The following is a 27,891-nucleotide window of genomic DNA, read 5'->3' as shown; positions in this document are numbered from 1 at the left end:
AAAGAGTGTGAAGTCAAAGAGACTTGGGTTTGAGTCCTGGTGTGGTTACTTGCCATTTATGTGACCTTAGAAGAGTCACTTATCCTTTCAGCTATTTTCTTCACCTGTAAAAAAAATTAAGTATCTACTTCATAAGGTTAAAGAGATAATGCATATAAAGTATTTAGCACAGTGCCCAGTACAAAGCAGACATTCAGCTAATGTCAACTGCTTTATTACGAAGGGCAGGTGCAGCATTGTCAGCAAAAAAAATGGAAGAGGAATAGTTTTTAAAAAGAACATAAAAACCAACATAACACAGAAGAGAAATTCTTTTCAGTTCAGCAAGCATGTGATAAGTGCCTACCAAGGGCAAGGTTGCTGTGCTGGGTGATGAGTTAGAAAGAACAGCCATCACATAGTTTATAACTCAACAGGAAAGAAGAGACATAAAATAACAATAACAGATTTATTATAGAGAGTGACTAATGAAGGGCCAAAGGGACATAGACAATGGAAAGATGACTTCTGGCTAGGGCAGCAGGGGGTTCTTCTTTCACTTATTTATTTTAAAAAATGTGTGTTGAATACACACTATATACCACGCTGGAAAAAACTGGTGAAAAAATGGACATGGTCACCTCCCCAGTTTTTTTTTTTTTTTTTTTAGCGGTATGCGGGCCTCTCACTGTTGTGGCCTCTCCCGTTGCGGAGCACAGGCTCCGGACGCACAGGCTCAGCGGCCATGGCTCACGGGCCCAGCCGCTCCGCAGCATGTGGGGTCCTCCCAGACCGGGGCACGAACCCGTGTCCCTTGCATCGGCAGGCGGACTCTCAACCACTGCGCCACCAGGGAAGCCCCTCACCTCCCCATCTTTAATCAAGTACCTTACAGTCCCGTAGAATCGGCACATTCACTGAGTACTACCCGTGAGTCAGGTTCTGAGGCAGCAAAGGACACTGCCTCCAAAGAGCTCACTGTCCATTAAGGAGACAGCTGTATGGCGAGTAAAATGTCATGTGTACAAGTGAAGTGGCACCTTTGTTGAGCCTGGACAAATGCAAACAGTTAGATATGGTGACTGGGGAACATTTCCCATGAGAAGATAGCTCAAACTAAGCATGGAGACTCAGAGAAATTCTGGGTGAGCTGCACAAAAACCTATGTGATGGGAAGGAGAGAGGCTGGAGAAATAGCCTGGAGCCAGATTCCACACAAAGGCTTTGAATAATATTCAATAGCTGGGGCTTCACCTTGAAGATAACAGGAAGCCCCTTCGAGATCCCTGAGCAGAGGAGTATCATTATCAGACTTGTGATTTAGAAAGATTCCTTTAGAGCAAAGACTAGGGTGAACAGAAGAGAATGGCCAGGAGACCACTTAGGAGGTAACTGTAGATGTCCAGTCAAGAGAGAATTAAGTCCTTAAGCAGGACAGTAGATGTGAAAGTGAAACAGAGAAGATATATATCAGAGACATTATAGAGTCAGAATCAATAATAGCTGGCAACTGCCTGGATGTAGAGAGAATGCAGAAGCAAAGAGAGATGATGAGAAATCAAAGGCTCCATACCTAACTCCCTAGGAGAACTGCAGTGTCACTAATATAAAGGGGAAAAGGGAAGAAGAACAAATAGGTTTTAGATATGTTGAATATCTTTTGAATATTTTCAAAGCATGTTTAAAATATGCTGAATATTTTGGATCCTTGTAATACAGTCAGATGGAAATGTCTAGCAGGCAGTTGGAAATTTGGACATGACACTCAGGAAACGGGCTCAAACTAAAGATGCATATTTGGGAGAAATCTGCAGAACAGCACTAGATGAAGCTATGGGAAGAGAAAATTTACCCAAGGGGAGACTATAGAGAGGAAAGAAGTTCAGTTGAGCTCTGGAATTCAGAGGCATGTTGGAAGATACCTATGAAGAGCAGCGAGAAGCAGATGCCCAGGCATCAACCCCCTTCTTTAATCAGAGAGACTCTGCTGTTGTCAGTTTCTCTATTTCAGGTCTTTATACCAGTGGCTTTTTAAAAATGTTGAAACTGGTATCTAGTTTTTCAGGGGGTAAGTAGAGGATGAGCTCTCAGAGGACTTACTGAAGGCTGGAGAAGCTAAGGGAAGTTTTCACGTAGGAGGCAGTCGATAATAGTGTCATGTGCTAAAAAAGAGAGTAAGGATTAAAAATAGGTGACTGAAGTTGGCAATTCCAAGGTCATCAGTGACTTTGAGAGAGAGCTGGTCAATACAGTAAGAGAAAAGAAAGGTTATTTTAGAATAAGAGACCATCAGTAGGCCAAGGCCCTACGGAAAACTGGGGGTTTAAAGCCTCAAAAGACATAGAAGAGCTAGGGAATCAGATAGGATCAATTGGAGCTAGAACCTAGAGCAGGGAGGCACAGAGATGCAGGAGAATTCATCTTGATGCTAAAGTTACCCCACTTGACAGAGAAGAAAATCAAGGCACAGGGAAGTTAAATAACTTGTCCAAGGTCTCGATGACTCAAGAGCTTCTGCTTTTTCTATTTACCCTTTTCTGTTTCTAGACATGGGAAAAAGTAATGTATATAATACAAAGAAGTACAATTTTTCTACCCAGAAAAATACAGAACCAAAGAAGCTAGACTTGGGGGAAAAACTACAAAATCAGAACACAAATGTACAGTAGTTCAAATGTGTCCAGATACACTGAGGGGGCAGGAAGACAGTTTCCAGTGCCAAATGCCCGAGCTTGTGATAAACTGGGGGCCACTGGCTCCAATCCTAGAGAACTGTAACCATTTCAAAACATTTAGCTTCCTCTCTGCCAGTTTCAATTTCAAATTGATATTTCTGAAACTGAGATTGACTCAGGTCCACTGTGGACCCTGACGAAATGAGCATGATCACAATGGTAACCGCTGAAGCAGAAGAAATGATACAAGAATTCCTTTGTATAGGAATGGGTGAGAGTGAATGAGTAAGCAGTGTAAGCAAACATTCTCTACCTCAACATATGCCCTCCTCTAGGACTAGGCAGAAAAGTATCAGGGTAAGGAGCAAAAGTGGAAAGAAATTGAATGGTTTTCTTTCCTCCTCGCCCTCTAAATGAAAAATGTGAGAAGCAAAAAGCATCTCCTCCCTCCTATGTATCTGTCAGCACATTTCCAGGAGGCCTGGCCACATCCCGGGCACCGGGTGGCCTGGGAACAGAGCCTGACACAGCACATGCGCAAGCATCGGAGCCCTCGCCTGGGTGGTCTGCTGTTATTCCTTTGATTAAACTCCCAGGCTGCAAGAGCTGGCGCTGCTCCTAATGATAGCTGGGTCCTGCAATCGCACACTGGCCCGCACAGACAGGCCAGGGCTCCCTCTACTCTCCCTCTCCTCACCACAGACCTGGGTTACTTTGCCACATTCTCCTGTTCGCTGACAGCAGTGACCACAAAGGGCTACTTCTGTGCGTGCAGAGGGCTACAGTTGTAAAGCACACCTCTCCCGGCACTGGATGAGGCAGAGATAGTGAGAACTCACACTCAAGCTCTACGCCAGCCCACCTCAGCTACCACAGCACTCTCCCCCACAAGAAAAAGACGCTTCTAGAAAACCCTGCTTTCAGGGATGTATGATTTCCAAAGGATTCCAGTCCCCAGAGATAACCAGCTTCTCACGTGCCAAGGGAAAGAACTAAATTTGACCTGCTCTCTGCTCAGATTTGTTAGGTATTTGTTGAATAATCATATGTTAAGAACACGTGTCTCTGTATTTCCAGCATATGCAAACACTTCCAAAGTGGCCACGGTGGCCACTTCGTGTGGCAGGGAAATTTCAATATTCTCATATGTTCTAGTCTATAAATAAAGTTAAATCATAGCAGAAAGAGTAAAAGTAATTGCAAGATAAATGAGGTTCTGTTTTTAGCCATACAAATTCATAAGAATCTAGCCTCTAATGGAAATTCAGGGAACTCAAGCTTTATTAGAAAATTCTGGGGGTGTCAGAGTACTTTGCTTCTTTTCTTCTGGCTAATTCACTGTTCCTCAGCATCTTCAACAGTGAGCAGGGAGGAAAAGGGGATGGCATTGCTTCATCCTGCAATCCATCCTCCTCCCAGCTACCTAAGTGATGCAGCTAAAAGGCAAGGCCCATTTGTCTCTGTGGCTCCTGGTCATCTATGAGATAAAGAGCGAGTTCCTTCACAGGGCATTCAAAGCTCTCCTTGAATCAGCCCTTGTCTTCTCCTCCAGCTTCCATCCCAGCTGCTCCCTATCCTCCAACACCACTAACCACCAGCTTTCTGTTTCCCCACATACACACATGTTAGCTTATTTTGGAGCCTGCTCTACCCTTCTGCTGCCACCCACCAGCCTACCCTTAAGATTCAGTGTAGGTGTAATCTCTTTCAAGAAGGCTGCTTTGGCCTTCCCACTCCCACCCACAGGCTGGGTTAGATACCCTTTGGTGGTTTTGTTATTCCCTAGAAACATCTCTGCAGATGCCATGCTAGTACTATCATGTTTATGTGGCTGTCACCCTTACCAGACTGTGAGTTATTTCACGCTGAGGTCTACGTTTTTTTTTTTTTTTTTTAATTAATTAATTTATTTATGGCTGTGTTGGGTCTTCGCTTCTGTGTGACGGCTTTTTCTAGTTGTGGCAAGCGGGGGCCTCTCACTGTCGCGGCCTCTCTTGTTGCACAGCACAGGCTCCAGACGTGCAGGCTCAGTAATTGTGGCTCACGGGCCCAGCTGCTCCGCGGCATGTGGGATCTTCCCAGACCAGGGCTCGAACCCGTGTCCCCTGCATCGGCAGGCGGACTCGCAACCACTGTGCCACCAGCGAAGCCCCAGAGGTCTATGTCTTATATCATCCCTGTGGCTTAGTACCAAGGCCTGGAACACTCTCAAGAGCGTAATAAAATGTTGTTGAATGAACAAATTAAAAGAATACATTTGAATAAAAAGTTCTACAGAGAATGCCACTAAAAGCTTTCATGAGCAAGTAGTTGAAATCATAGACAAAATAAAGTGATTTTTCAGAAATTCCCTCAAATTTCATTTTTTTTCGCCGCGCTGTGGCGGCATGCAGGATCTTAGTTCCCCACGACCAGGGATCAAACCCACGCCCCCTGTGGTGGAAGCACAGAGTCCCAACTGCTGGGTCACCAGGGAAGTCCCAAATTTCAGGGTTTTTATACTCATCTTCCAAAACAGCACAAATAATTTAAAATCAGCATACCTTATTTAGTGGAAGGTCTCTTAACACCTTGCCCAGAAAAGCAATGTAAAGATATACCAGGGTTTATGGCATATAATGAAAGCAATACTCAGAGGAAAATCCATAGCTTTAAATGTAATAAAAAACAAGACATGAGTGAAAATAAATGAAGTACCCAACTCAGGAAATTGGGAGGAAATAACAAAATAAAGCTAGGGAAAACAGAAGGAAGGAAGTTAGCAAAGATAAAACAAGAAGATAACCAATTAACAAACAATAAAACAACAGAATGAATAAATATATCCTATCAAAAAAAGGGAAGGGGGAAAGAAAATCTTCATTAACCCTACTGGATATATGAAAAAAAAGAAAACACAAAATAGGAATTGAAAATAAGGAAATAATCACAGGTAAGAGGAAATAAAAAACATTTCAAGTGACTACTGGACACAGAGTTATTTCTGGTGGAGCTGAGTTGAAGGTTTCACACTCCAAGTCCAGAGAGGAGAGCAGAGCTTTCAGCACGTTCTGTCTGGATGCCTGCCTCTCACCAGGACTACAGACACCTTATCACTTGCCTCAGTGAGTAAGGAACCAAGGCACTTTCTTTCAAACACAGCTAGGAGTAAAAGGAAATGGCCAGTAAACAGATATCCCAGGGCCCTTATTAAGCCATTATAACATGTTATTATTTACCAGAAAAAGAACAATAGAAGAATTTCCCAAATTCCAAATTAAGGAACTACTTTCTCCAAGGGGAAATAACACAAATAACACATACTTGAGCTTTTCAATAACAATATTCATTTTGGTAACACAATATTTTATCCAAAAACTGATTTCAAATCAAATTAGAAACCATTTATTATTAAAAGCCTTTTACGGTTGAAATGGCAATCTTTTCCAAGTATCAATATAGGGCATTCAGACTTTACAGAAAGGTTTCTGCATACTATCCTCGTGACCCTGTTGTATCTTCCTCATCAACAAATAGAGACCCTGAGGTTAACGGAAGTTGAGTGAATTGCCCAAGATCACACAGCTAGTAAGTGGTAGAAGAAAGCAGGTCTTTATATGGCTAATCCAGCCCTTTTCCCACTACTGCACCCTGCTTATTACATTACTACAGTCCCTCCCTCAGTATTGCAGCAAGGATTAACCACCCTATTTATTACCAAGGCTCTAAAAGTTAAGACTGACATCTAATGGCGAGTTCAGATCTCTATGAAGAGAAGTCTGATGGAATTTTAATTCACTGGCACTGAAATTCTTCTTAGATGAGACAGACTGAAGGGGAATGACTTTCCAATAAGGATACAATCACCTTGGATTCCCAAAGGATCAGGATCCTTTCATTTTGGCAAGCTTTGCTGTCTACCGAATGAGAGGAGGTGAAAATATGTAAACACTAACATTGGCTATGTTTTTTACTATAATTGCAAAGAAAATTTCTTAATGTCTTGGTGCTTCTAGCTGCTCGTTAAAAATTGGAACATATACTCTAGTCAGTGACCCACTGAAAATAGTGCAGCAGATCACTGGCCCTCTCCCTTCCTCATAGCCACTTCACATTTCACAATTCCTTCCCATTCTACCATGGCCATGATATTCCATTTCCTTTTCCCATCATTCTGTCACTAAAATCTAACTATTAACTCCCTTCAAGTCTCAACACTGCCGTATAAGATTCTTCACTTCCTAATTCACATTAGGCTTCCTTATCTACTCCCTTCAAACTATCAGGGATTTGAAAAAGAAAATTAATTACAACCTCACACTCTGGGATGAGGCTGAAGTAAAGCTAAGGCTTACTTTGAATTGTGGTCCAGAATTTTACACAGAAAAGTAGGGCACCACCAGGGAGCAGTATGTTGCCTACTTTTAACATGCACTTGAAGTAATCTACAGCTTCACTTTTTCCTAGACTCGATTATCACTAGAGAGTTGCCACCAGTTAAGGGACATGACACCACAAAGATATAGCAAAATATAACTGTGGAGTTAAATCAGAATAATTCCTTTGGAGGACTTTGATGCCGTTTGCATTAAGGAAAGGGAAAAAAACATGGCTTCTACTTCCAGTTAAATACCATGGGGATAATCATCAAGAAGGGCAAAAAGAATCCCAAAGTTCTTAAAAGTTTCATCTAACTTCACTGTGTTGTAAGCTTGTCAGTATATATACAACAAAGTCAAAATCCTGGTATCCATCAAGCTTGCCGGATGACCTTGACTACATCACTCATTTCAGCCCCAGTTTCCCCCATCTGTAAAATGGTGAGGATGATATGTGTTGGATGAGGGTGTATTGAAATAATTCATTAATCAGTGCCCAGAAAAGATCCTGACATCATGAGATGAAAGGCAGTAAAGTTAAAAAAAAAAAAAAAAAAAATAAAACCTGCTTGAAGGCACCAAAGAGCTCCACCATGATAGTAAAGAACAAAGATGAAAGAAAGAAAATTAAAAAAAAAAAAAAAAAAAAAAAAAGTAAAAGGTAATGTTATGGCATTCTGGTAAAAAGATTTATAAGACTAGAACTCACTGGAAAATTTTACCAGAGAGATAAGTTATTTTTAAAGATCCTTTAAAAGTGCATTTACAGCTGAACATTCAAGTCTATTTATCCATGAAGTAAGTACATCATAGTTAGCAGCACACTTAAGTTTGCAATACCTGTGACAGAAACCCTTTCTTTAAAGCTGAAGGAATGCTTTTATTCTTTAGCTTGAAACCAACTAATATTCATTCAACAAGCATCAGCATATGGGCATTAGTAAAGACAGGGAAGGACAGAGTATCCTGTAGTTAACCCTATCCACTGATCCAAAGAACTCTTTGACACCCCAAACTATCCATACCTGCTGGGTGAGGAGACTGACGTGAGTGGATGGAGAATACTGCCTTGCTGCCTGCTTCTCAGCTAGCCGCTGAAGTTCAGCCGTAACCATACTTGGGTTGTACCGTCTGCTGTACGAGGAACCATCTTCTCCCTCCTTCTGTGTTTTGGCTACTCCTGAATGCTGCTTGTTTGGATGGCATGAACCTGCTAAAAAAGAAAAGTTTTCATCCACTTAGGAAAAAAGCCCTGAAAAACTTAGGATGATGACAGCAAAATCTCAGCCAACAGATACTTTACTGACTCCTAGGGATCTCTGACAACATAAGGAGCAGTAAACTATCCTCAGATGCTCACAAAAGTAAAACTAAATCCTTACCATACTCTAGAAACTCTTACATGCATTTATTACTGTGTTTTTGCATACTATGAATCCTTCACAAAAGAAGAATTTTCATCATATGTAGTGGGGAATAATTCATACTAGAATCAATGAATAAAAAATGTGTAGCCTTGAAACTCATTATAGTTCTTGTTTTCCTTGTTATGTGACTGTAGTTGTCAGTAGTTTACGGCACACACTGTCAAATCATCAACAGTCCTCCTTACAGAGCTCAAAAAGGAAAGAAGGACAAAAGCAAAACAGTATATTTGGAAAAACAGCAATAATCCTATATTATAAAATTTCAATTGATTTTCCTCTCAGACTTCAATTTTCTTCTTTCAACTACAATATCACAGAATTCTATTATTTCCGAGCACTGAAATTCTGGCACAATGAAATTACTTAATATAAAGTCAAGGTTAATATTTTTTTCTATGATAAAAGTCACGCAACCCATTGAAAAAATATTAAAAACCCAGAAAAGTGGAAACACTTTAATGTGTTTCCTTTCTGTCTTATTAATGCTTATATAACCATGATCATTCTGTATACACAATGTGGTGACACTACTTTTAAAAAACTCTATATTTTTTCATGTTTATTATGTTATTTGACACATACCAAATACTATTTACAATTGATGTAGAAGTTATAAAACATATTATAATGAACTGACTACCCAACTCAAGAGTCACATTAACATTATCAACCCATGTGTTCCTCCTCATCCTTAATCTTCCCTTACCATTCACCCCCCTTTTTTTTAAATATCGTTTTATTCTTTGTTTCTGTGTGTGTTTGTGTATGCATACTTAAACAAAATACAGTTAATTTTGTTTGTTTTTGAGCTCTATAAAAATGCTATCGATTGTAGTAATTTCCTGGGACTTGCTTTTGTTATTCAGTACCATACTTCTGAGATTTATCCTTTCTAAGTATAGCTGAAATTGATTAACTTTATCTGCTGCTTGGTATTCCAATTTTGGAAATACATTACAACTTATTTTTCTATTCCCTCATTAATGGCTATTTTGGCTATTTCAAGCTTATTGCTATTATAAACAGTGCAGTTGTGAACACTCTTGCATACATGTCCTGGTGCACATGTGGAAGAACTTCTCTTGTGTATACGGCTAGGAGTTGAGTCACAGAGTACGTGAATTTCCAAATGCATGTGATGACAAAAATTTTCAAATTTATGTGAATTTTCAAATTTATGTGAATTTTCAAATTTATGTGATAAAAACAATTTTCAAATTTATGTGAATTTTCAAATTTATGTGAATTTTTAAATGTATGTGTTAACAACAATTTTCAAATTTATGTGAATTTTCAAACGAATGTGATACATTGCCACAAAATATAAGTGCTCCTGCTGACCCACATCCCCTCCAACACTTAGTACTGTCAAGTATCTTAATTCTTCCCTCTTTTAAGAGGGTGTAAAATCTCACTGCATTCTTCATTTATATTCATCTGATTAATAATGATGTAGAGCACGTTACCTCTTTTCTGAAACCACTATTGGGTTGTCTTTTTCTTACTGAAGGAATCTTGCTTATGTTTTTACTTGTGTTTCCTACAATAAGGTGTTAAAGATGGTCTCCCTTATTCTATTCTAGAAGTTTAAAGTTTTGCACCTGAAATTGATTATATGGATAGTATAAGGCAGAGATCTAATTTCACTTTTCTTCCTGTATGGATAACCAATTATCCCAGCACCATTTATTGAGAAATGCATCCTTTTCCACTATCTGCAATGCCTCTGTCATATATCAAACTTTCATCTATCTGTATGATTGCTTCCAACTTTCTATTCTGCTCCACTGGTCACTTTGTACCTTTTCAGATACTATATTCTCTTAATGATCATATCTTTATATTCTTTTTTTGGCAGTACGCGGGCCTCTCACTGTTGTGGCCTCCCCCGTTGCGGAGCACAGGCTCTGGACGCACAGGCCCAGCGGCCATGGCTCACAGGCCCAGCCGCTCCGCGGCATGTGGGATCTTCCCGGACCGGGGCACGAACCCATGTCCCCTGCATCGGCAGGCGGACTCTCAACCACTGCGCCACCAGGGAAGCCCTATATTCTTAATAAGATACTCCTCCACCCTTTTTTCTTCTTCAGTGACTTCTCACTATCCTTGGTCTTTTGCCTATCCATTATCATTTTAGAATTGGCTTGTCAAGTACAACAACAAAACTTGAGATTTTGGTTGGAACCTGTATTGAATCCACAGATCAATTTGATGAGAACTGAAACATTTATGATATTAAGTCTTCCTATCCATGCACATCCTATTTATTCATTTATTTAGGTTTTCTCTGTCTCTAAACAAAGCCTTATAAAATTTCCTTATAAAAGTCTTTCCTAAATTTATCCCTAGATAGCTTATCATTTTTATGCATGTTGTTCTCTTGGTGGTGTGGTTGTACAACAATGTGAATGCACTTAATGCCACAAGGGTATCTGTAGCTTATTTTCAGTTTTCTATGTAGATAATGTATTATCTGCTAATAAATAAATTTTATTTCCTCCCTTTTGATCCTTATGCTTTTAATTTCTTTTTCTTGTTTTATTATACTGGCTCTTGACCTCCAGTAAAACAGTGAGTAGAAGAAATGTCAGTGGGCATCCTGTTCTTGCTCTTAACCTTAGAAGGAATGCTTTCGACATTTCCCCATTTACACTGATATCTCTAGTGAGATTTTGGCAGACACCCATTTTCAATAAAGAGGGTTTCCTTCTCTTCCTAGTATGCTGAGAGTTATTATCATGAACAAGTACAGAATTTTACCAAATTCTTTTTCTGCATCTACTAAGAGGATAAATACAGTTTTTCTCCTTTAATCTGCTGATGTGACAAACGACATTTATAGATTTTCTGTTAAACCCCTTCTGTATTCCTTGGATAAACTTGTTCATGGGATCTAATCTCTCTCATATATTGCTAGATGTGGCTGGCTCATATTTTGATTAGAATTTTTGTATTGGTGTTCATAAATGAAGCTGATCTATAATTTCCCTCTCTAATACTGTCCTTAATTGGTTTTGTTATCAAGATTAAACTAGCCACACAGAGTTATTACTGCTGTCTCTTTTTTTGTCCATGCTCTAGAAGAGTTTAAGATTGGAATTATCTTTCCCTTGAAAGATTGTCAAAACTTATCTATAAAATCATCTGGGCCTCAAGTTTTCTTTGTGAGATTTTTTAACTACTGTATAACTTATTTTAATAGTTGTAGGACCATTCAGGCTTTCTTCATCTTTTTTTTTTTTTTTAATAAATTTTTTCTTTTCTTTAAAAAAAAAAAATTATTTATTTATTTATTTGGCTGAGCCAGGTCTTAGTTGCGGCATGCAGGATCTTCGTTGAGGCATGCATGTGGGATCTAGTTCCCTGACCAGGGATCGAACCCGGACCCCCTGCATTGGGAACACAGAGTCTTAACCACTGGACCACCAGGGAAGTCCCTCTTCATCTTCTTGAACCAATTTTACTTACTTTTGTAGGCATTATCCACTTTGCATAGGTTATCAATTTTATTGGAATAAAGTGGTTAACAGTATTCTAATATTTTTGTCACCTATGCTACATTTGTATTTTCTGTCTGCTTTTCATTCCTTACATTATTTATCCGTATCTTCTCTCTTTTCCTGATCGGTCTCACCAGAGTTTTGTCCACCTTCTTAGGCTCTTCAAAGAAGTTTTGGCTCCGATATTTTCTCTACTGTACCTTATTTTTGAATTCTGTAATTTTTACTCTTGTCTTTGCTTTTTATCTTTACTCTTATCTCTCTTTCTCCTTTATTTAGATTTGTAATATTGCTGTTTTTATAACATCTGAAATAGATATTTAGCACATTAACTTTTAGCCTTTCTTCTTTTCAAATATAAGTATTTAAGGCAGTAAATTTCCCTCCAAATACTGTTTTTCATTGCTCTCCACACATCTGAACATGAAGTTTTTTCACTTTCAATTCTAATAGTTTTACATTTATTTCCATTATGATCTCTTCTCTGAACTCTTTTAAATTTTTAAATATATAAGGATTTGTTATGTATCGTTGCTGTCGACATTCAATTTAATTGCAGTATGGACAGAGAATGTGGCTGTGTGATACCAACTCTTTGAAATCTGTTGTCTTATGATGTAGGACATGACTGTTTATTATAAACGTATCATGTGTGCTTGAGAAGGTGTTTTCTCTAATTATTGGGTACAGAATATTATGGATGAGCAATAGATAAAGTTATCATCTTGTTCAAATTGTCTCTATCTTTGCTGATTTACAAAATCTGTGTATCTACTAGTATTGGACAGAAATATGTGGAAATCTCCCACTAAGACAGTGGATTTGTAGATTCCTCATTAGTATCAATTTTTGTTTTATTTATTTGGAGGTTATTTTGTTAGCTGCACTTAGAACTGTTTTATCTTTCTGCTGAACTAAACTTTCTGTTTTATGTAATTACTCTCTGTATCTGTTAGGAAAATTTTCTCTCTTAAAGCCTAATATAAGCTAATATATACTAAATTAAGTTAGCATGCATTAGCACCACCTTTATTCTGGTTGGTATTTACATGGTATTTCTTTCTTCATCCTTTTACTTTCAACCATTCTACGTCCTTATCTTTACATATGTCTTTCGTTGGTAAACAACATACAGTTAGATTTTTTAAAAATTCAATCTGACACTCTTCTAACAAGTTCAGCCCATTTATATTTATTTGATTCTTGATATATTAGGACTTGGTTTACGATCTTTCAAGTTTCCATTTCTTGCATTTTCTAAGCTTCGCACTTGTGTGCTTCTATGTTTGTGGGGGTTTCCCCCCCACCCAAACCATTTTTCTTCTTCCCACATGTTTAAATTTCCGTATTTTAATTTTTTCAGTGGTGACCTTTGAAACTTGATACTGTATATTTATCTTGAAAAAGTCTAAATTCAAAATAACATCTTGGGCTTCCCTGGTGGCGCAGTGGTTGGGAGTCCGCCTGACGATGCAGGGGACACGGGTTCGTGCCCAGGTCCGGGAGGATCCCACATGCCGCGGAGCGGCTGCGCCCGTGAGCCATGGCCGCTGGGCCTGCGCGTCCGGAGCCTGTGCTCCGCAGGGGGAGAGGCCACAACAGTGAGAGGCCCGCGTACCGAAAAAATAAAAAAATAACATCTTAATCTCATCCCCAAACTATTCAATCACCACAGAAAAATTTGACTCCAGTCACTTCCAGGATATTATTATTGTCAAGTATATCGTTGTCAACTATATATTGTTATCTATATATTGTTGTCTACTACTGTTTAAGTCATTCAGAATATGTTCTTTGACCACAGTGGAAATAAGCTAAAAAGCAATCACAAAAAATAGAGAATGCCAACTATGTGAAGATTAAACAATATACTTATAAACAATCCATGGGTCAAGAAAGAAATCACAACGGAAATTAGGAAATATTTTTGAACTGACTAGCTTCTTCCGTTCCTTATCCTCCTCTGCGATAGGTATGAAAAAAAGGAAGGTTTAAAAAGGAAGTTTTGATGACAGCAACAAGGTACTGGAGACACTGACCTTACTGAATTTCTCTCACATGGGAGAAAAAATTTAAACCAGAACATAATTATTATTGATTTTAGAAGATTAAATCATAAGAATAATCACTCAGAATTAGCACTAATACATATATACATACCTATTCATATGGTGACTTATTAATGTAGACCCTTTCATATCTCTGATTCAAGCTCCATATTACAATACCCATTTCATTTGAAATCAGACAATGGTTAAGACATATAGATTGGCTATTTATAAAACATACCTTAACTGTAACTCACCTAAACGTGGATATTACTCAGGTGTTTAAAAATCTGACCAATGTTAGGATACTCGCTAATCTACAAATTCAACACAATCCCTATCAAAATCCCATCTGCCTATTTTTGCAAAAATTGACAAGCTGATCCTAAAGTTCATACGAAAATGCAAGGGATCCAGAATACCCTAAACAATATGAAAAAGAAGAACAAAGATGGAAGAATCACCCTTGGTGATTTCAAAACTTACTACAATGCTGTGGTAATGAAGACAATGTGGTACTCGCATAAGGGGAGATACACAGATCAGTGGAATAGAATTGAGACTCCAGAAGTAAACCCTTACATTTAAGATTAAATGACTTTTGACGAGAGTGCCAAGACAATTCAACAGGAAAATAACAGTCTTTCATCAAAAGGTGCTGGGACAACTGAATAACTACATGCAAAAAAAGAGATGTTAAGACCTTTATGCCACACCATATACAAAAATTATATCAAAATGGACAAAAGACCTAAACTATAAAATTCTTAGAAAAAACATACTCAACAGGATGAGAGAAAATACTTCTAAATCATGCATCTGGCAAGGGACTTGTACCCAGAATATATAAAGAACACTTACAACTCAACAGTAAAAAGACAAATATCACAATTATCTCTTGACTATGCTGTAAGCTCCCAGTAAATAGAAGCCTTGTCTTACTCATTTCTTTATCCCCAGCACCTAAAAGAAGTTGTTTCATTTTCTTATCAGTGAATGAGTGCCACTGGACCAAATGCAAGACTCTTCCTTAGTCACATCAGAACTATGCACCCTGCGTCCCTTTACCTTTCAAAAGAAAAGGCAAAGGGAAGAGATGGCATTCCTTTTTAACTGAGGCTGGGGAGAAGCTGACATTGTGGACTGCCTTTCATTCTCTCACTCACCTGCCTTTGCTGAAGAGGGACGAGACAGTTTCTGGCTATAGATGTGTGCAGCACTTTGGAAAGAGGAAAAGGGGCCAATGGTGTAACTGCCTGATCGACAGCGCGGCAGGCCAGTGGGGCTCAGTACGTTCTGTGTCCCAGGATGGATGGAGGGAGAAGCACTGCCAGGGACCGTGCTCAGTAAAATTGCTGGCTGGTGAGCCATGCTGGGGATAGCTGGAGGAATCTGAGATAAAGAATGGTGGCCTGGCCCTGGTGAGAGGTCAGAGGTGGTAATAACAGATGACAAATGGGTGTTGGGAATTTTCTGCAGCAGAGTAGCAGCAGGACCAGAGAAAGAAGTAGAGGAAGAACTGGTAGAGACTAATTTAGCCTCTTTTTCTGCTGAAGTGGTAAATCCTATTAAAACAAAAACAAACAAACAAAAACAGATCATTTTAGGAAAAATTAACGTAAATTCTGTATGTAAACATGAAGCAAACATTTTTAAACATCAAAATAATCTTAGCATGAAACAGACATGATGAAAAATACAAACTTTAATGAGATTCATCATGAACCTAATGAATACTGCCCACTGAGACAATGTGGCAATGGAAACAGTTTATTTTTAGTCCCTTCTGAAAGCTGGTGTTGGGACTACCTCCACCAACCAGAGCAGGTGCTTTACAAACGTTAGGGCCTCAGGACAAAGTTTCTGGTAATGACAGCTAACTCCTCTCCCTCTGATTTTCACCCTTCTAGAAAAAAAGTGCTCAGAATTTTAAACATTAAGAAAGTGAGAAATTCCTTGGAAGGATAAAAGGCTATCGGTAGACAAAAGGAAATTCTAAGGGAAAAGGAAAAACAAAGAAAAGGAGCTTTTTGGAGTGATGTCACACGCCCGAAAATCATTTAATATCTGATGACATTTTTTCATTTAGAGATTTATCAGAGAGCAGCAAATCTATGTAGGTTTGAAGTCACTCACGAGATAATTTACCAGAGTGAATTTCTGTTGCTTGTTGCTGCTTGGGCTGCTTTATTTTCACTTCTTCCATCTTTTCAGGGTGATCTGAAATAAGAAATAAATACTGAGCCTAGGCTCTGTTACTAATCAAATGCTACAGCATTGCTCTACACATAATTTTGTTTCCAAAATGTAACACAACTAGTAATCAATGCTAGGAACCATTGCATTTCTCACCACACTTTTCCAAGGATGGCCATGCCCACAGCCCTGTTGAGTGGGACACCAACCAAATGATTCCCAACTAGCCCCAACCCTAGCTCCAGCTGACTGAATCAGGAAAGGATACCAAAACCCAGGGCAGCCATCCATGGACTGCCAACAAGCTACAACATGCCTGGGAAAGAAAATGAGTAAGGGCAGTAAGATGCCTCTGTCAAGAATTCAGACTTGGGGAGCTAAGAGACCAAACTGGTCGGTGGCACACAGTGGAGCGAAGAAGTCATAATATATATGGACCAGGCGACTGCCAAGAGATAGAAAGAACAGCCCCAATATTTGTTGGCATGATACCTGGATACTACAACAGCTCTGTATCTTAATCTCCTCGGTTTTACTTGAATAAGCTGAGTGAGTTTGCTTATTAGATAGATTGATCAGTATATTCAATAACAAAATCACTCTAATAAAATAAATTTCCACCATAATAAATTAGGTTTTTTTTTTCTACTACAGAATTTTGAAACAGAACAGCCAGAGCTAATCATATACTTAGAGAAATATTCCAAAAGTCTTTCTCAAGGGCCAGGTTCATACAAAAACTTAAGACAGGCCATTTTACAGATCATCTTTCAGAATGAAAGAATAAGGACATATGAATTCTCTTCTGTCCATCACCACCAGCACAGGTAATACTGTCACACATTTGTTTGCTCATGTTTTTAACGAGGCCAGATACTATCAAATGTCATACTGTTGTTCCCTTGATTGAGGCCTTCCTACTGCCCCTCTAGTTATTCTTGATTGGTATTGCTAGGTATAGACATTATTATGTAAAGGTAGTCCTTAACACATGAACCCCAGAATTTCCGAGGACGCATCTGTACAAACAGGTGCTGCTAGTACATGCTGTTAGGGCTTCTTCTCCATTACTACCAGGGGAGAAGTTACTACCTGAATGCCAAGCTAGGACTTCACCTGCCTAGCACACTTTTCCCTACCCCAACCTCATTACAAAAACTCCTCAGCCTCCCTTTCCCAACACTGGTAGAGGGTCTTTTCAGAGATCCTACCAACCTTCTAGCAACTATCACAATGTCTGACACATGATAGGTGTTCATTAAAAATATGTAGAAGGAATGAATGAATGGATAAACAAACTAGCTTTAGAACTTAGATAAGTCAGGAAAGCTGAAAGAAGAGGGCTGGACTCAGAAGTATTTCTACTAATACAATACTTTAAGTATACAGTGAGCTAAATAGGCTTTTGTAGACTAACCTCTGAAGCTAATCAGTTATTAAAACAGTAACACCGTTTCCTTGGGAAAACTCACTCTACATTTTTTTTTTTTTTTTTTTTTTAATCAGAACCTCCCTCCTGGGTTTTCAAAGCTGGAATCAGCTATTCCAAAAAAGCAAAGATGGTGGAGAATGCATTCTTTGTTTTGTTTTTTTGTTTGTTTGTTTGTTTTTTGCGGTACACGGGCCTCTCACTGTTGTGGCCTCTCCCGTTGCAGAGCACAGGCTCCGGACGCGCAGGCTCAGCGGCCATGGCTCACGGGCCCAGCCGCTCCACGGCATGTGGGATCCTCCCGGACCGGGGCACGAACCCGTGTCCCCTGCATTGGCAGGCGGACTCTCAACCACTGCGCCACCAGGGAAGCCCTCACTCTACATTTTAAATGACCAATTTTCCCCGCTCTTTCCACATTAGACTATGATAGACTTAGGAGTAGCAAAGGAATCTACATCTTTGAATCTGGGGGTTACCATACTACAAAATTAGTATATTGATTATCTATGTCTTATGCTTCCATCTAGATTTTAAATGAATCTGACACTTGAAGCACAAGCTTTGTTTATAACTGAGTATTGCTGCTATTTTTTGATCATATGACATGAACTAGATAGTTTCGTCCACACCAATTCCAAATCCCCAATCATGGAGTTCCCCAGCAGTGAGAAATTTTTGAAATGTGTGGGAACATTGGGTTATCACAATGACTGAAGGAAGATGGTGGCATTTAGGGCTTGGGACTATGGATATTAGACATCCCACCAGGTATGGAATAGTCCCACACAACAAAGAATTCTCCTACCCCAAATGCAAATGGTGATGAGCTGAAGGAACCAAAAAATTTAACAGGAGTGAGAAATAATCATTAGGAGAGGCAGAAGAACAGTGACTAAGAACACAAGCTTTGAGTCAGGTAGGCTAAAGTTCAGATTCCTGTTCCACCGTATGGTGCAGAGCACCCTTGGGCAAGTTACTCTGTCTCTTTCAGCTCTGTTCCCTCATCTGTAGAGAAGTTTTATAATAGCACCTACTCCATATGGTTTTTGGAAGTAAAAAAATAAGATCATGTCCAGTAGACAGTAATATGAGTGCTCACTAAATGTTAGGTATTATTAGCTTGTCAGGAAAACAGCTCTCTGATGTTAATTTTCATGAAAAAAAAAATTAGACCATGTCCCTCTTGCGCTTTTATGACAAAAATATAAGGCCTCCTCATCTCCTACCCACACACTGCAGAATTTTACCACCTCGGAGTCTATTAGTGCTTAGGCAACATATTATTTTTGGTTCCCCTTTGCACATCTCATTTTTTCACTTGTTCTTCTTATTTTTCATTAATTAACCAATATACTTACCACCCTTTGCCCCGCTATCAGAAAAACTGTTGCTGTTTTTAGAACTTTTTGAGTGAGTCCCCAGGAAGACACTTGCAGACTTGTTTTTTTGCGTATAAAAAGTCAACACCTCCTCCAGTTCAGCCTCACTGAAATGGGGAGAGAAAGTATGGTCAGAACAGGAAGGTGTTCTGGAAAATCTTTCTACCAGATTTTATTATGAAAATGGAGTGAGCTGAAGAAGGGGAAAATGAAAAGCACAAGCTGGAAACTCCCTATTAATAGATGGTAAAAAAGAAATATAAATGAAGCAGTCTGAAAAATTTAAGGCATGACAAGGTTTTACTCATTCCACAGTGAATATTCTACATCTGCACTGTCCAATATAGTAGCCACTAGTCATATGTGACTATTTAGATTTAAATGAATTAAAATTAAAGATTCATTTCCTTGGTTACACTAGCCACATTTCAAGTACTCAGCAGCTACAACACAGAAAGTTCTATTGGACAGCCATGTTCTAAATCAGGGGTCAACCAACTACAGACAGTGGGCCAACCCTGACCAGCAGGCTGTTTTTGTATGGCTCCCATCTAAGAACGGTTTTCATATTTTTAAAGAGTATGCTATAAAGACCACATGTAGCTCACAAAGTCTGAAACATTTATTATCTGGTCCTTGGCAGTTTGTCCACCCCACTTCCAGATAATTGGAGTATATTCACTAAAGAAGCCACTTTGTCATAAATACGGAAACTCACCAGCGTAAACAAGGAAGATTTCCCTAACCATCTATACAGTGGAAATTGAACCAGATGGTCTCTAGGTCACTTCAAATATTGAAATTCTATGCACTTTTTACGAACATCCACAAAATGGAAAGTGTAAGGAAACAGATGAGGGCCCATAGAATTCTTCCAGTAAACATACTATGCATGGCTTTTGTAAAATCTGTAGCAGCTCCTCAACGGCCTTTTGCACTTTTTTCCTGGAGCCTGGCTATGTTCCAGATAAGTGCCCTTCAAATAAGAAAAATATTCCTGCAATATTACAAAGAACCTATATCCTATCTTCAGAATACACTGTAATGACAACCTTGGAAACTGCTCCTATGGATCTCAGAGTAAACCCCAAGGTCTCCAAAGTAGCGAAGAATGGCCTGGCTAATTGGATCAAGATAGAGAGCTGAATGCTGAGATTTTTCAACCCCTAAAAGCTAACCTTAAGCATGAAAGACTTGTTTTCTTTTATATACATTAGGCATAACCCTTACAGTGCTGAGAAACTGCCAATTCCGCAACCCACTCAACGTAGGCAAAATGTGGTCATCTCCACTGCATCAGAAGGTCAGGAATAAATTCAGATCCAGTAAACACTAGAAACCTCTAACTTCAGCTTTCCGAAGTGCTCCCTCAGCCCTTAGAATGGTGTGTACTTTGAAGCTGTCTAGAAATACAGCCCAGATGCCCAGCGGCAGTGTTTTGATAACTAAAACCATGACAACAGCCAATAATTGGCTGAGATATGGAGAGATCAAGCCTATGAAACCCTTCTTCTCCTTCTAAGAGTGATTTTACTCACATCCATATGTTAGAAACAAGGGGCTACTGGGAATCAATGGGGCAGTGTGGAAGACAGAATAAGATACTTTTGATTAAGAATGTCTTCTACCTTGCTTGTCTGATGAACTCCTGAAAGTTTTCCGTATTCACCCCATCTTCCTCTTCTTCCTCAAGTTTCTTCTTCGATTTCTTTCCAGCCATTTGCTCTGTTTCCTATCCAGTCCCCAACCCCACAGAAAAACAAGATAAAACTGACTCCTGATAAATGCATACTTCATCATCTGGTTTCATTACCCTTGGGTTAATTTGTCTTTATAGTAAAGACATTTAATTCCTCCATGTACTTTTGCCACCTATAAATCTGATATATTATTTTCTCTCATTATTTCATGAAACATTTTAGAGTTTCCAAGTAAGAGTTGCATAATAAATATAAATTTTTATCATGTTTTTACTTTTTACTCAGGTAGCCCAGTGAAAAGAGAGCTTGGTAATGTCTGTGGTCACACTTGAAGCTTTAATAGAATGACAACAGAGACACTGTATTTTGTTACAGTTAGGGAGAGGAAAGATAGGTCTTGGAAGATACTCCTATAGCAGCATCCAAATTGAGTAAATTCTTCACTTATGTAAGCTGTCCCAAAATTCTCAACAGAGCTGGAGTAGCTATGTAGCTATGGATTTGGTGTGTTGATACTGTACTGACCATTCCACACATTTCACAAAAGCTATTTAAATTTCCAGGCCTCAGCTTTCCTTTCTGAAAAATAACCATGCTCCCCGCTCCCCCCACCCCAAAATGACATTTCTAAGGCATTCGAAGACCCTTGGATAAAAAATGCTTTGCAGACTATTCTCACTAAATAGTCTATTTTCTGGACGTGGTTGTAAAATGAAGTCACTATCTAAAATGTTCTAGAGAACAAAGTGTAACTCTCTCAAGAAGGAAGACTGTGTCACTGTATTAAATCCACAGTTCAAATTTGCTCTCAAATAGTCAATTCACCACTGTCTCCAGGCACAATAATGACAATGCAAATTCACATAGCCCAGGATTCATCTCAGGTGCAACAGCACTCAAAAGGAATGTGCCTTTGGATGAGAGTGAACTACGGCCCCTGGGCCTTCACAAGTAGTAATAAGTAGCTTTTCAGACCAGCTGGTAAGGGAGTGACGTCCTGCTCCCCATAATGTCCCACACAGCACGTGATAATGCTAAAAGGGAAGGAGAACCTCTGCGCCCAGCTGGACAGAGGCTTCTAGCCTGTTTCTGACAGTGCGTGGCGATCCAAAGCACAAGACTAACAGATGAACCACCTACCTTGTTGTACACAATGATAAAGTCACCCAGGTGGTGGGCCAGGATTCTTCTGCGCTCCAGAAGTGCCACTCTCCGACTGGGTAATACCATCCTCAGTGAGTGCTGGAGGTTACTTGATGCTCGCTTGAGGAAACGAACCACTAGCTCCTATAAATTAAAGAGTCATTGGGGGAAAAAAAGAAGGGATTTTGCTTTAGCAACAGAAGACAAGCTACAAGGGGATTACACAATAGAGAGATAAGAAGAGGCATACTATACACTTCAACAAATAAGACCCAAAGCAAACATACTAGGTATAACAAGGATACAGTAAGACAAGAACAAAACAAAACAAACATATCCTCTTCCTTTAACAAGCTGGCAGTGGGACAATCAAAATCAAGTATGTGTGCAAATAACTATGTAATAAAGTAGTAGCTGTAAAAGTACAATTCATCTATACATAGTACTATAGTAATTCAAAGTGCAGCTATCACCTCCAATAGGGTGGTCTGAGAAAGATACTTAGGGAAAGTAATAGGTAGAGGAAACTAAAACCATGGATCAAGTCATCAAAGGTGAGAAGGGAGAGAAAGAATGTAGAAATACTGACACTCAGAGATCGGAAAGAGGAGGAAGAATCAGAAAAAAACAAACAACAACCACAACAAACCATGACAGAAACATCAGAAATGTAGAAAGAAACACGGGAGAAAAAAGTGTCATGCAAGCCAAGGGAGGAAGGCTCCCATGTCACAGCTTCCAAGAGGCTGGAGCAGGAAAGGACCACAACCACTTTCAGTAGAGTAAAGGGGACAGAAAGTAGAGGTTAAGAAACGGATGGATACTGAAGAATACAGGTGAAGAGCAGAAACTACTGATTTAAAAAGTTTAGTGGCTAATGGAAAGAAAGAACTGTTACCAGGCTTGCAAGGCGATAGCTTTTTATTTATTTTTTCTTCCCCCAAAATAAGGGTGCTTTTAGAGTTGGGGGTTGGCAAAGAGGGCATAGTGAAAGGTCATTAAGGGGTAGCAGGGATACATCTCACCTGAGATGGGGCAAAGGATTTTGAAATCTGAACAGATACCAATCAGATCATTCATAACATCACAAATGCTTCAAAGAGAGATTTTTGCAAGGCCAAGGGCCTTAAAGATAGTAGTTCCCCGCACCCAACCCCCAAACACAGTAAAACTGCCTGAAGATGATGGATTTGGGGAACTTCTGTCGATGTGCCTTCTGTGAATTACGTGATAAAGAAGCTCTAAACCTAACTTGGATCAGAGAAGGCAATTCTACACCTACCTTCCTCATAAACAAGACCACTGCCACAATCATCAGGTAATGCCTTAGGGTTTGTTGTTTAGATAGATTTTCAAACAGGAATGCACACAACTGATACTAAGTTCTGTAGTGATGATCCTAAATATTCTTATAAAAAGCTCCATAGAAATCCTGTGTGAATTCCAAGTCAGCAGTTGCAATAGTTATTCTCTTCTGAGCTATTTTTTTCTTCTTGAATTTGATTTTGGTTCACTGTCCTTTGGTGACAATTTACTCCAACATAAAGAAACAGTCTCATAACCAGAGGGTTGGATTTCATAGGTCTACCCTGCTGTCTTTACTATAGGCTGGTTTAAGCTGTTATATTAAAACATTATTTTTTCACAGTGGAGCAGACAAACTGACTCTCAAAAAGGCAGTTTCAATTTTCCACTTGGAAAGAGCAGAGCTAACATTTTCCACTGACAGTTGAAAAATTACTCACAACACACAAGGTTTTATCTCTGGGTTGTACTGGCTACTTTAAATTCACAAGTTGTTTTCTGGGATATCCATCATGCTTTTATAATAAGCACAGCATATTGTACGCCTCTTATATGTGGAGAACTGAAAATTACAGTAGGATCACCACTGAGCTGGACAAAGGATGCAGCTTTCCCAGACTTAATGGTCCTTCTCTTTTCAGTGACAGATCCCTGTGGTTAAAAAGCCTAAGGAAGGGCTGTGGCTTCTTCTATATGTGTTGACCTTACCAAAGAGCTTGAAGCTCCCTGTCATTCTGATCCAAAAAGAAAAACATTGCTAGTATATTAAATTTTAGGCAGGTTCGAATGACCAATATACAGTAAAAATTATTACACAAGTTTGTCTCCAGTAATCTAAGAATTTTATAAAGTGACAACTAGCAAAGAAAAAAACATTAAAATGGAGGATGGTACATTCTCAGAGGGCCCATGATAAAGTGTTGATTTTCAAAGAGCTAACTTGACCCCCCAGGACAGAAAATAAATGCCTTATGACCCATGGAAATAGTGCAAGAGCAAATAATGTACAATTGCAACATTTGAGTTTAAGTTCCAGTTTCAGCACATATGAGCTACAGGACAACAGGCAAGTTACCCCCTTCCTCTAGGTCTTTGTTTCCTCATCTGCAAATGGAGATGACAGTGCCTATACCAAAGAATTAATAAAATGTGAAGCTGCTTGAGAAAGGACTCTGCAAATTGTTATTCCTTTCTAGGGCTTTGCACGGGCCTGACATCTAATGAGCAATCAATTTCCATTTTCTGAATGAAGTAAATTAATGCCCTCAACACATACTGTGATGAACATGGCTCCAGATCCAAGATTCACTTCACAGAAGAGAAATCTGCAAGCTATACTGTGGAATAATTCTTTCACCACAAGTATACTGTTCTTTTTTTTTTTTTCTTTCCTGCGGTACGCAGGCCTCTCACTGTTGTGGCCTCTCCCATTGCAGAACACAGGCTCCGGACGCACAGGCTCAGCGGCCATGGCTCACGGGCCCAGCCGCTCCGCGGCATGTGGGATCTTCCCAGACCGGGGCACGAAACCGTGTCCCCTGCATCGGCAGGTGAACTCTCAACCACTGCGCCACCAGGGAAGCCCAAGTATATTGTTCTTTATCTTAGTATAGGAAAAAAAAGAAAAGAAGGAAGGAAGGAAGGAAGGAAGGAAGGAAGGGATGGAGGGAGGGATGGAGGGAGGGAGAGAGGGAGGGAGAGAGGAAGGGAGAGTAAGAGAAAGTAAAAAGGTTCCAACAAGAAGAGCCTCACCATCTGTTCATCCTCTTTGGCAGCCCAACTGGCACTGAACGTTTGACCTCCACTGTCTTTCATCAGTCGGATTTGAACATGCTGGAGATAGGCAGAGAATGCTATTCGGGCCTGCACTTTGCTACAGAAATCCAAAACAACATACCGTTATGAGACAGAATGGTGCACCTACCAAATGTGTGCTTGCCTCTCTCAACGTGGCCTTTGAGGATCCTTCTATTAGGATGGCTAAGAAAAATGAAGCCCATCATACAGTCACTGAGTAAAGATTCCTTCTACCCAGTACATGAGATTTCTTTTTTTTATTTAAAGAATCAGAGATGGAGAATCCTACTTATTTTCTCATTATTACCATGGCGTGGGGGGCAGGGGGGGAAAATCAAGCAAGAATAGAGAATCATGTTTCCTACTCTTATACCTTATCTTTTGGAACTTTTAAACAACTTTCTCGGGGAAATGGACAGGAAAAGTAACCAAATTTTCACAAGAACCTTTGTATTGATACAGAAAGGTTTTTCTGCCTTGGAGGCCCTTAAAAACATGACTTATCAGTTAGTACAAAAGTATGGCTTTTGCTATAGCAACTAATTTCTGGTGTGCAAAAGCCTCCAAAGCAGGAAACAGATAAATCCTACAAAGGAACTTTGAGACCAAATTTAAGGTCAGGCTTTTCTCAACTACAAGACGGGAGTGGCTGGAGCCCAGAACAAATGAGTGAGCTCAAACAGAGTTTGGCACAGATGCACTGACCGGCTAGGATGAGCCCAGACGTTCAGGGGGAAAAAGAAGTCCACACATATAGTAAAAAGCACCTCAGCAACATCATTGAAGAACCCAGCTGATTTCTGCTTGGTGGTCTAGGTTGGAAACAAGGAAATCTGATCAAGCTATCATTTAGAAGACAGAAGTACCAGAGAAACACTGATGACTTTCACTTCAGCTGCTAACTGCAGCAGATCTGTTTTCTTTCAGGAGAGACTGTAGTTACTTCAGCTGCTTGGCCTTCTGACATGCTAGCCAAAATTACATCAGCGAAGATTAGGGCCCAACACAAACTTTGTTTACAATCCTCACACATGCAATCACTGAATGCTTTCTACTCACTGTTCCCCCAAGGTTAGGACGAAGGACTTGTCCAGAGTAAACTGGAAATCCTAGGAGGGTCTACATCTATCTTCTATGTGTGTGCTGGAAGGGAGAGGAGTCAGGTTGGGGAGTAGATTTGCTTTTCAAGCTCTTCAGAGTATGAAATATAAGGCTACATCTTTGTTATTAATAGGAATAGTTTATGGGAGCACAATATGATTTTGAAATTTATATTTTCAAATGTTTTTCATCAAGAAGAACACTTAAAATCCTTGTTCTGGAGACCATATACACTTTCCCCTCAACCATTCCCATAAGCTAATTATTTTCAAGTCGAAATAAATGAAAAAAAGACTCTCCATTTTGGTCAACAAATTCACTTGCAATAAAGTGAGCTAAAAATGGCATGTTTCAGACACCTCCAAATGTAGCAAAATACCCAATTTTATTGACAATTTCCCTAATATTAAAATATGAAGGTCTTTTGATAAGGGAATTACTGCTTGGAAGTTGAGATTTCAATCAACCTTTTGTTGCAAATCACTGTTGTAAATCAAACGACCAAGAACTGAGTTTTCCATCTCTAAAAACCTTACTAGAGATCTGTGGGATGTTAATCCTGAGGTTGTCCCTAAGGTATTGGACACATTGGTCAGCTAGTAATCTGTAACTGACAAACCAAAATAATAGAAAGAAATCTATTTAAAAAAAATAAAAGCCTATGGAGATCCTCAGCATACAAAAATGTACAACTAGTGGGCTGGGGCCTGGAGCCTTGAATCCTTGCCATGGAACACCCCCAGATCCCTCAGTAGCCACTGAGATGCCCCACAGAATTATGGGCAGCTCTAGGGAACACAGTTTGAAAAACACTGATTTATTACATTAACACACCCTGCAATTACAAGAGTTTACTCTTTAAAAGTAAGATCCGTAAGATTTATGAAAAACTAATTTATTTCTACAACATCTAAGTAGAATTTTATTGCTGGAAAGGACATTAGAATATAGTCCAGTGGTTTTCAAATGTTCTATTTCAGTTCAGTGGACTCCTCCTTCCTCTCTGGAGAGCACAGTTTGAAAAACCTGTCTATGTCTAACCCCATACCCTGGCCTAACAGAAAAGAAAATTGAGGCCTAGAGAAGCTCTCTGACTTGCCTGACGTCACACTGCCAGTTGGCAAGCACTGAAAAGCCAGAGTCAAGTCTTCTGACAGAGCCCTCTCTGCTCTCCACTAACGCAACTACTCTCATTCTCCACGCACCATTCCAAACCTTAACTCTACCCTCCAACCCCCTAAACGCCAATATCACCCTCCATCCTTGCAGTATAAGAACTGACCTCTAGCTTAGAAACTAAAGGCCGTCACGCTTATATAACTACACTTCCTGCCTCTTTAACCTCTAACTACTGCATTCATTACAGGAAGAGACACCCCTCCACTGGCCTCTTCCTACCTTCCTTTAGGACAATATATCCATTTCTGTATCTCTAATTCTTTTACCATCAAAGCCTTCCCCTAATCTCTAAGTAAGCTCCAGAATCCCTATCTTAAGAAATCTTTTTTCTCTTAGCTTGCTCCCTCTCTCTGATGAGTTCTCACCTGTCTTTCATTCATTGTCAAACTCTGAAAAAGTTAGTTCACACTTGCTTTCCTATTTGCTCAACTCACAATTTCTCTTCTACCCACGAAGTCCACCCCCAGGTCATAAATGCAGGAGACTCTTTTCAGGTCTCAGCCTAACTTGGGCCACCGGAGGCACTCTATAGCTTGAAACTCTCATCTTGTAGCTTTTCTATACTGTCTCCTCCCAGTTTTATAGCTACCACTCTAACTGCTACTTCTTGGTCTCTTTACTATTAAACACTGGTTTCCCCAGGCCTCAGTTCTCTTCCTTTTCGCCTGTCTA

General features: G+C 39.6%; 1 protein-coding gene across 1 annotated transcript in view; it reads right to left on the bottom strand.

The window, feature by feature from the left end:
• The window catches only part of TTLL5 (tubulin tyrosine ligase like 5), a 318,465-nt gene that overhangs the window by 175,339 nt on the left and 115,235 nt on the right, over positions 1-27,891 (bottom strand). The window contains exons 21-27 of the mRNA XM_007459755.1: positions 24,895-25,015; positions 21,835-21,981; positions 20,623-20,726; positions 18,974-19,101; positions 16,124-16,207; positions 15,154-15,552; positions 8,038-8,222 (exon numbers count right to left, since the gene is read on the bottom strand). Coding sequence (XP_007459817.1) covers positions 8,038-8,222; positions 15,154-15,552; positions 16,124-16,207; positions 18,974-19,101; positions 20,623-20,726; positions 21,835-21,981; positions 24,895-25,015 — 1,168 coding nt within the window. The remainder of the gene's footprint in view (positions 1-8,037; positions 8,223-15,153; positions 15,553-16,123; positions 16,208-18,973; positions 19,102-20,622; positions 20,727-21,834; positions 21,982-24,894; positions 25,016-27,891) is intronic.

Source organism: Lipotes vexillifer, unplaced genomic scaffold, assembly GCF_000442215.2.
Source record: "Lipotes vexillifer unplaced genomic scaffold, Lipotes_vexillifer_v1.1 scaffold39, whole genome shotgun sequence".
NCBI lineage: Eukaryota > Metazoa > Chordata > Mammalia > Artiodactyla > Lipotidae > Lipotes > Lipotes vexillifer.
This window is presented reverse-complemented; position numbering and strand designations above follow the sequence as displayed.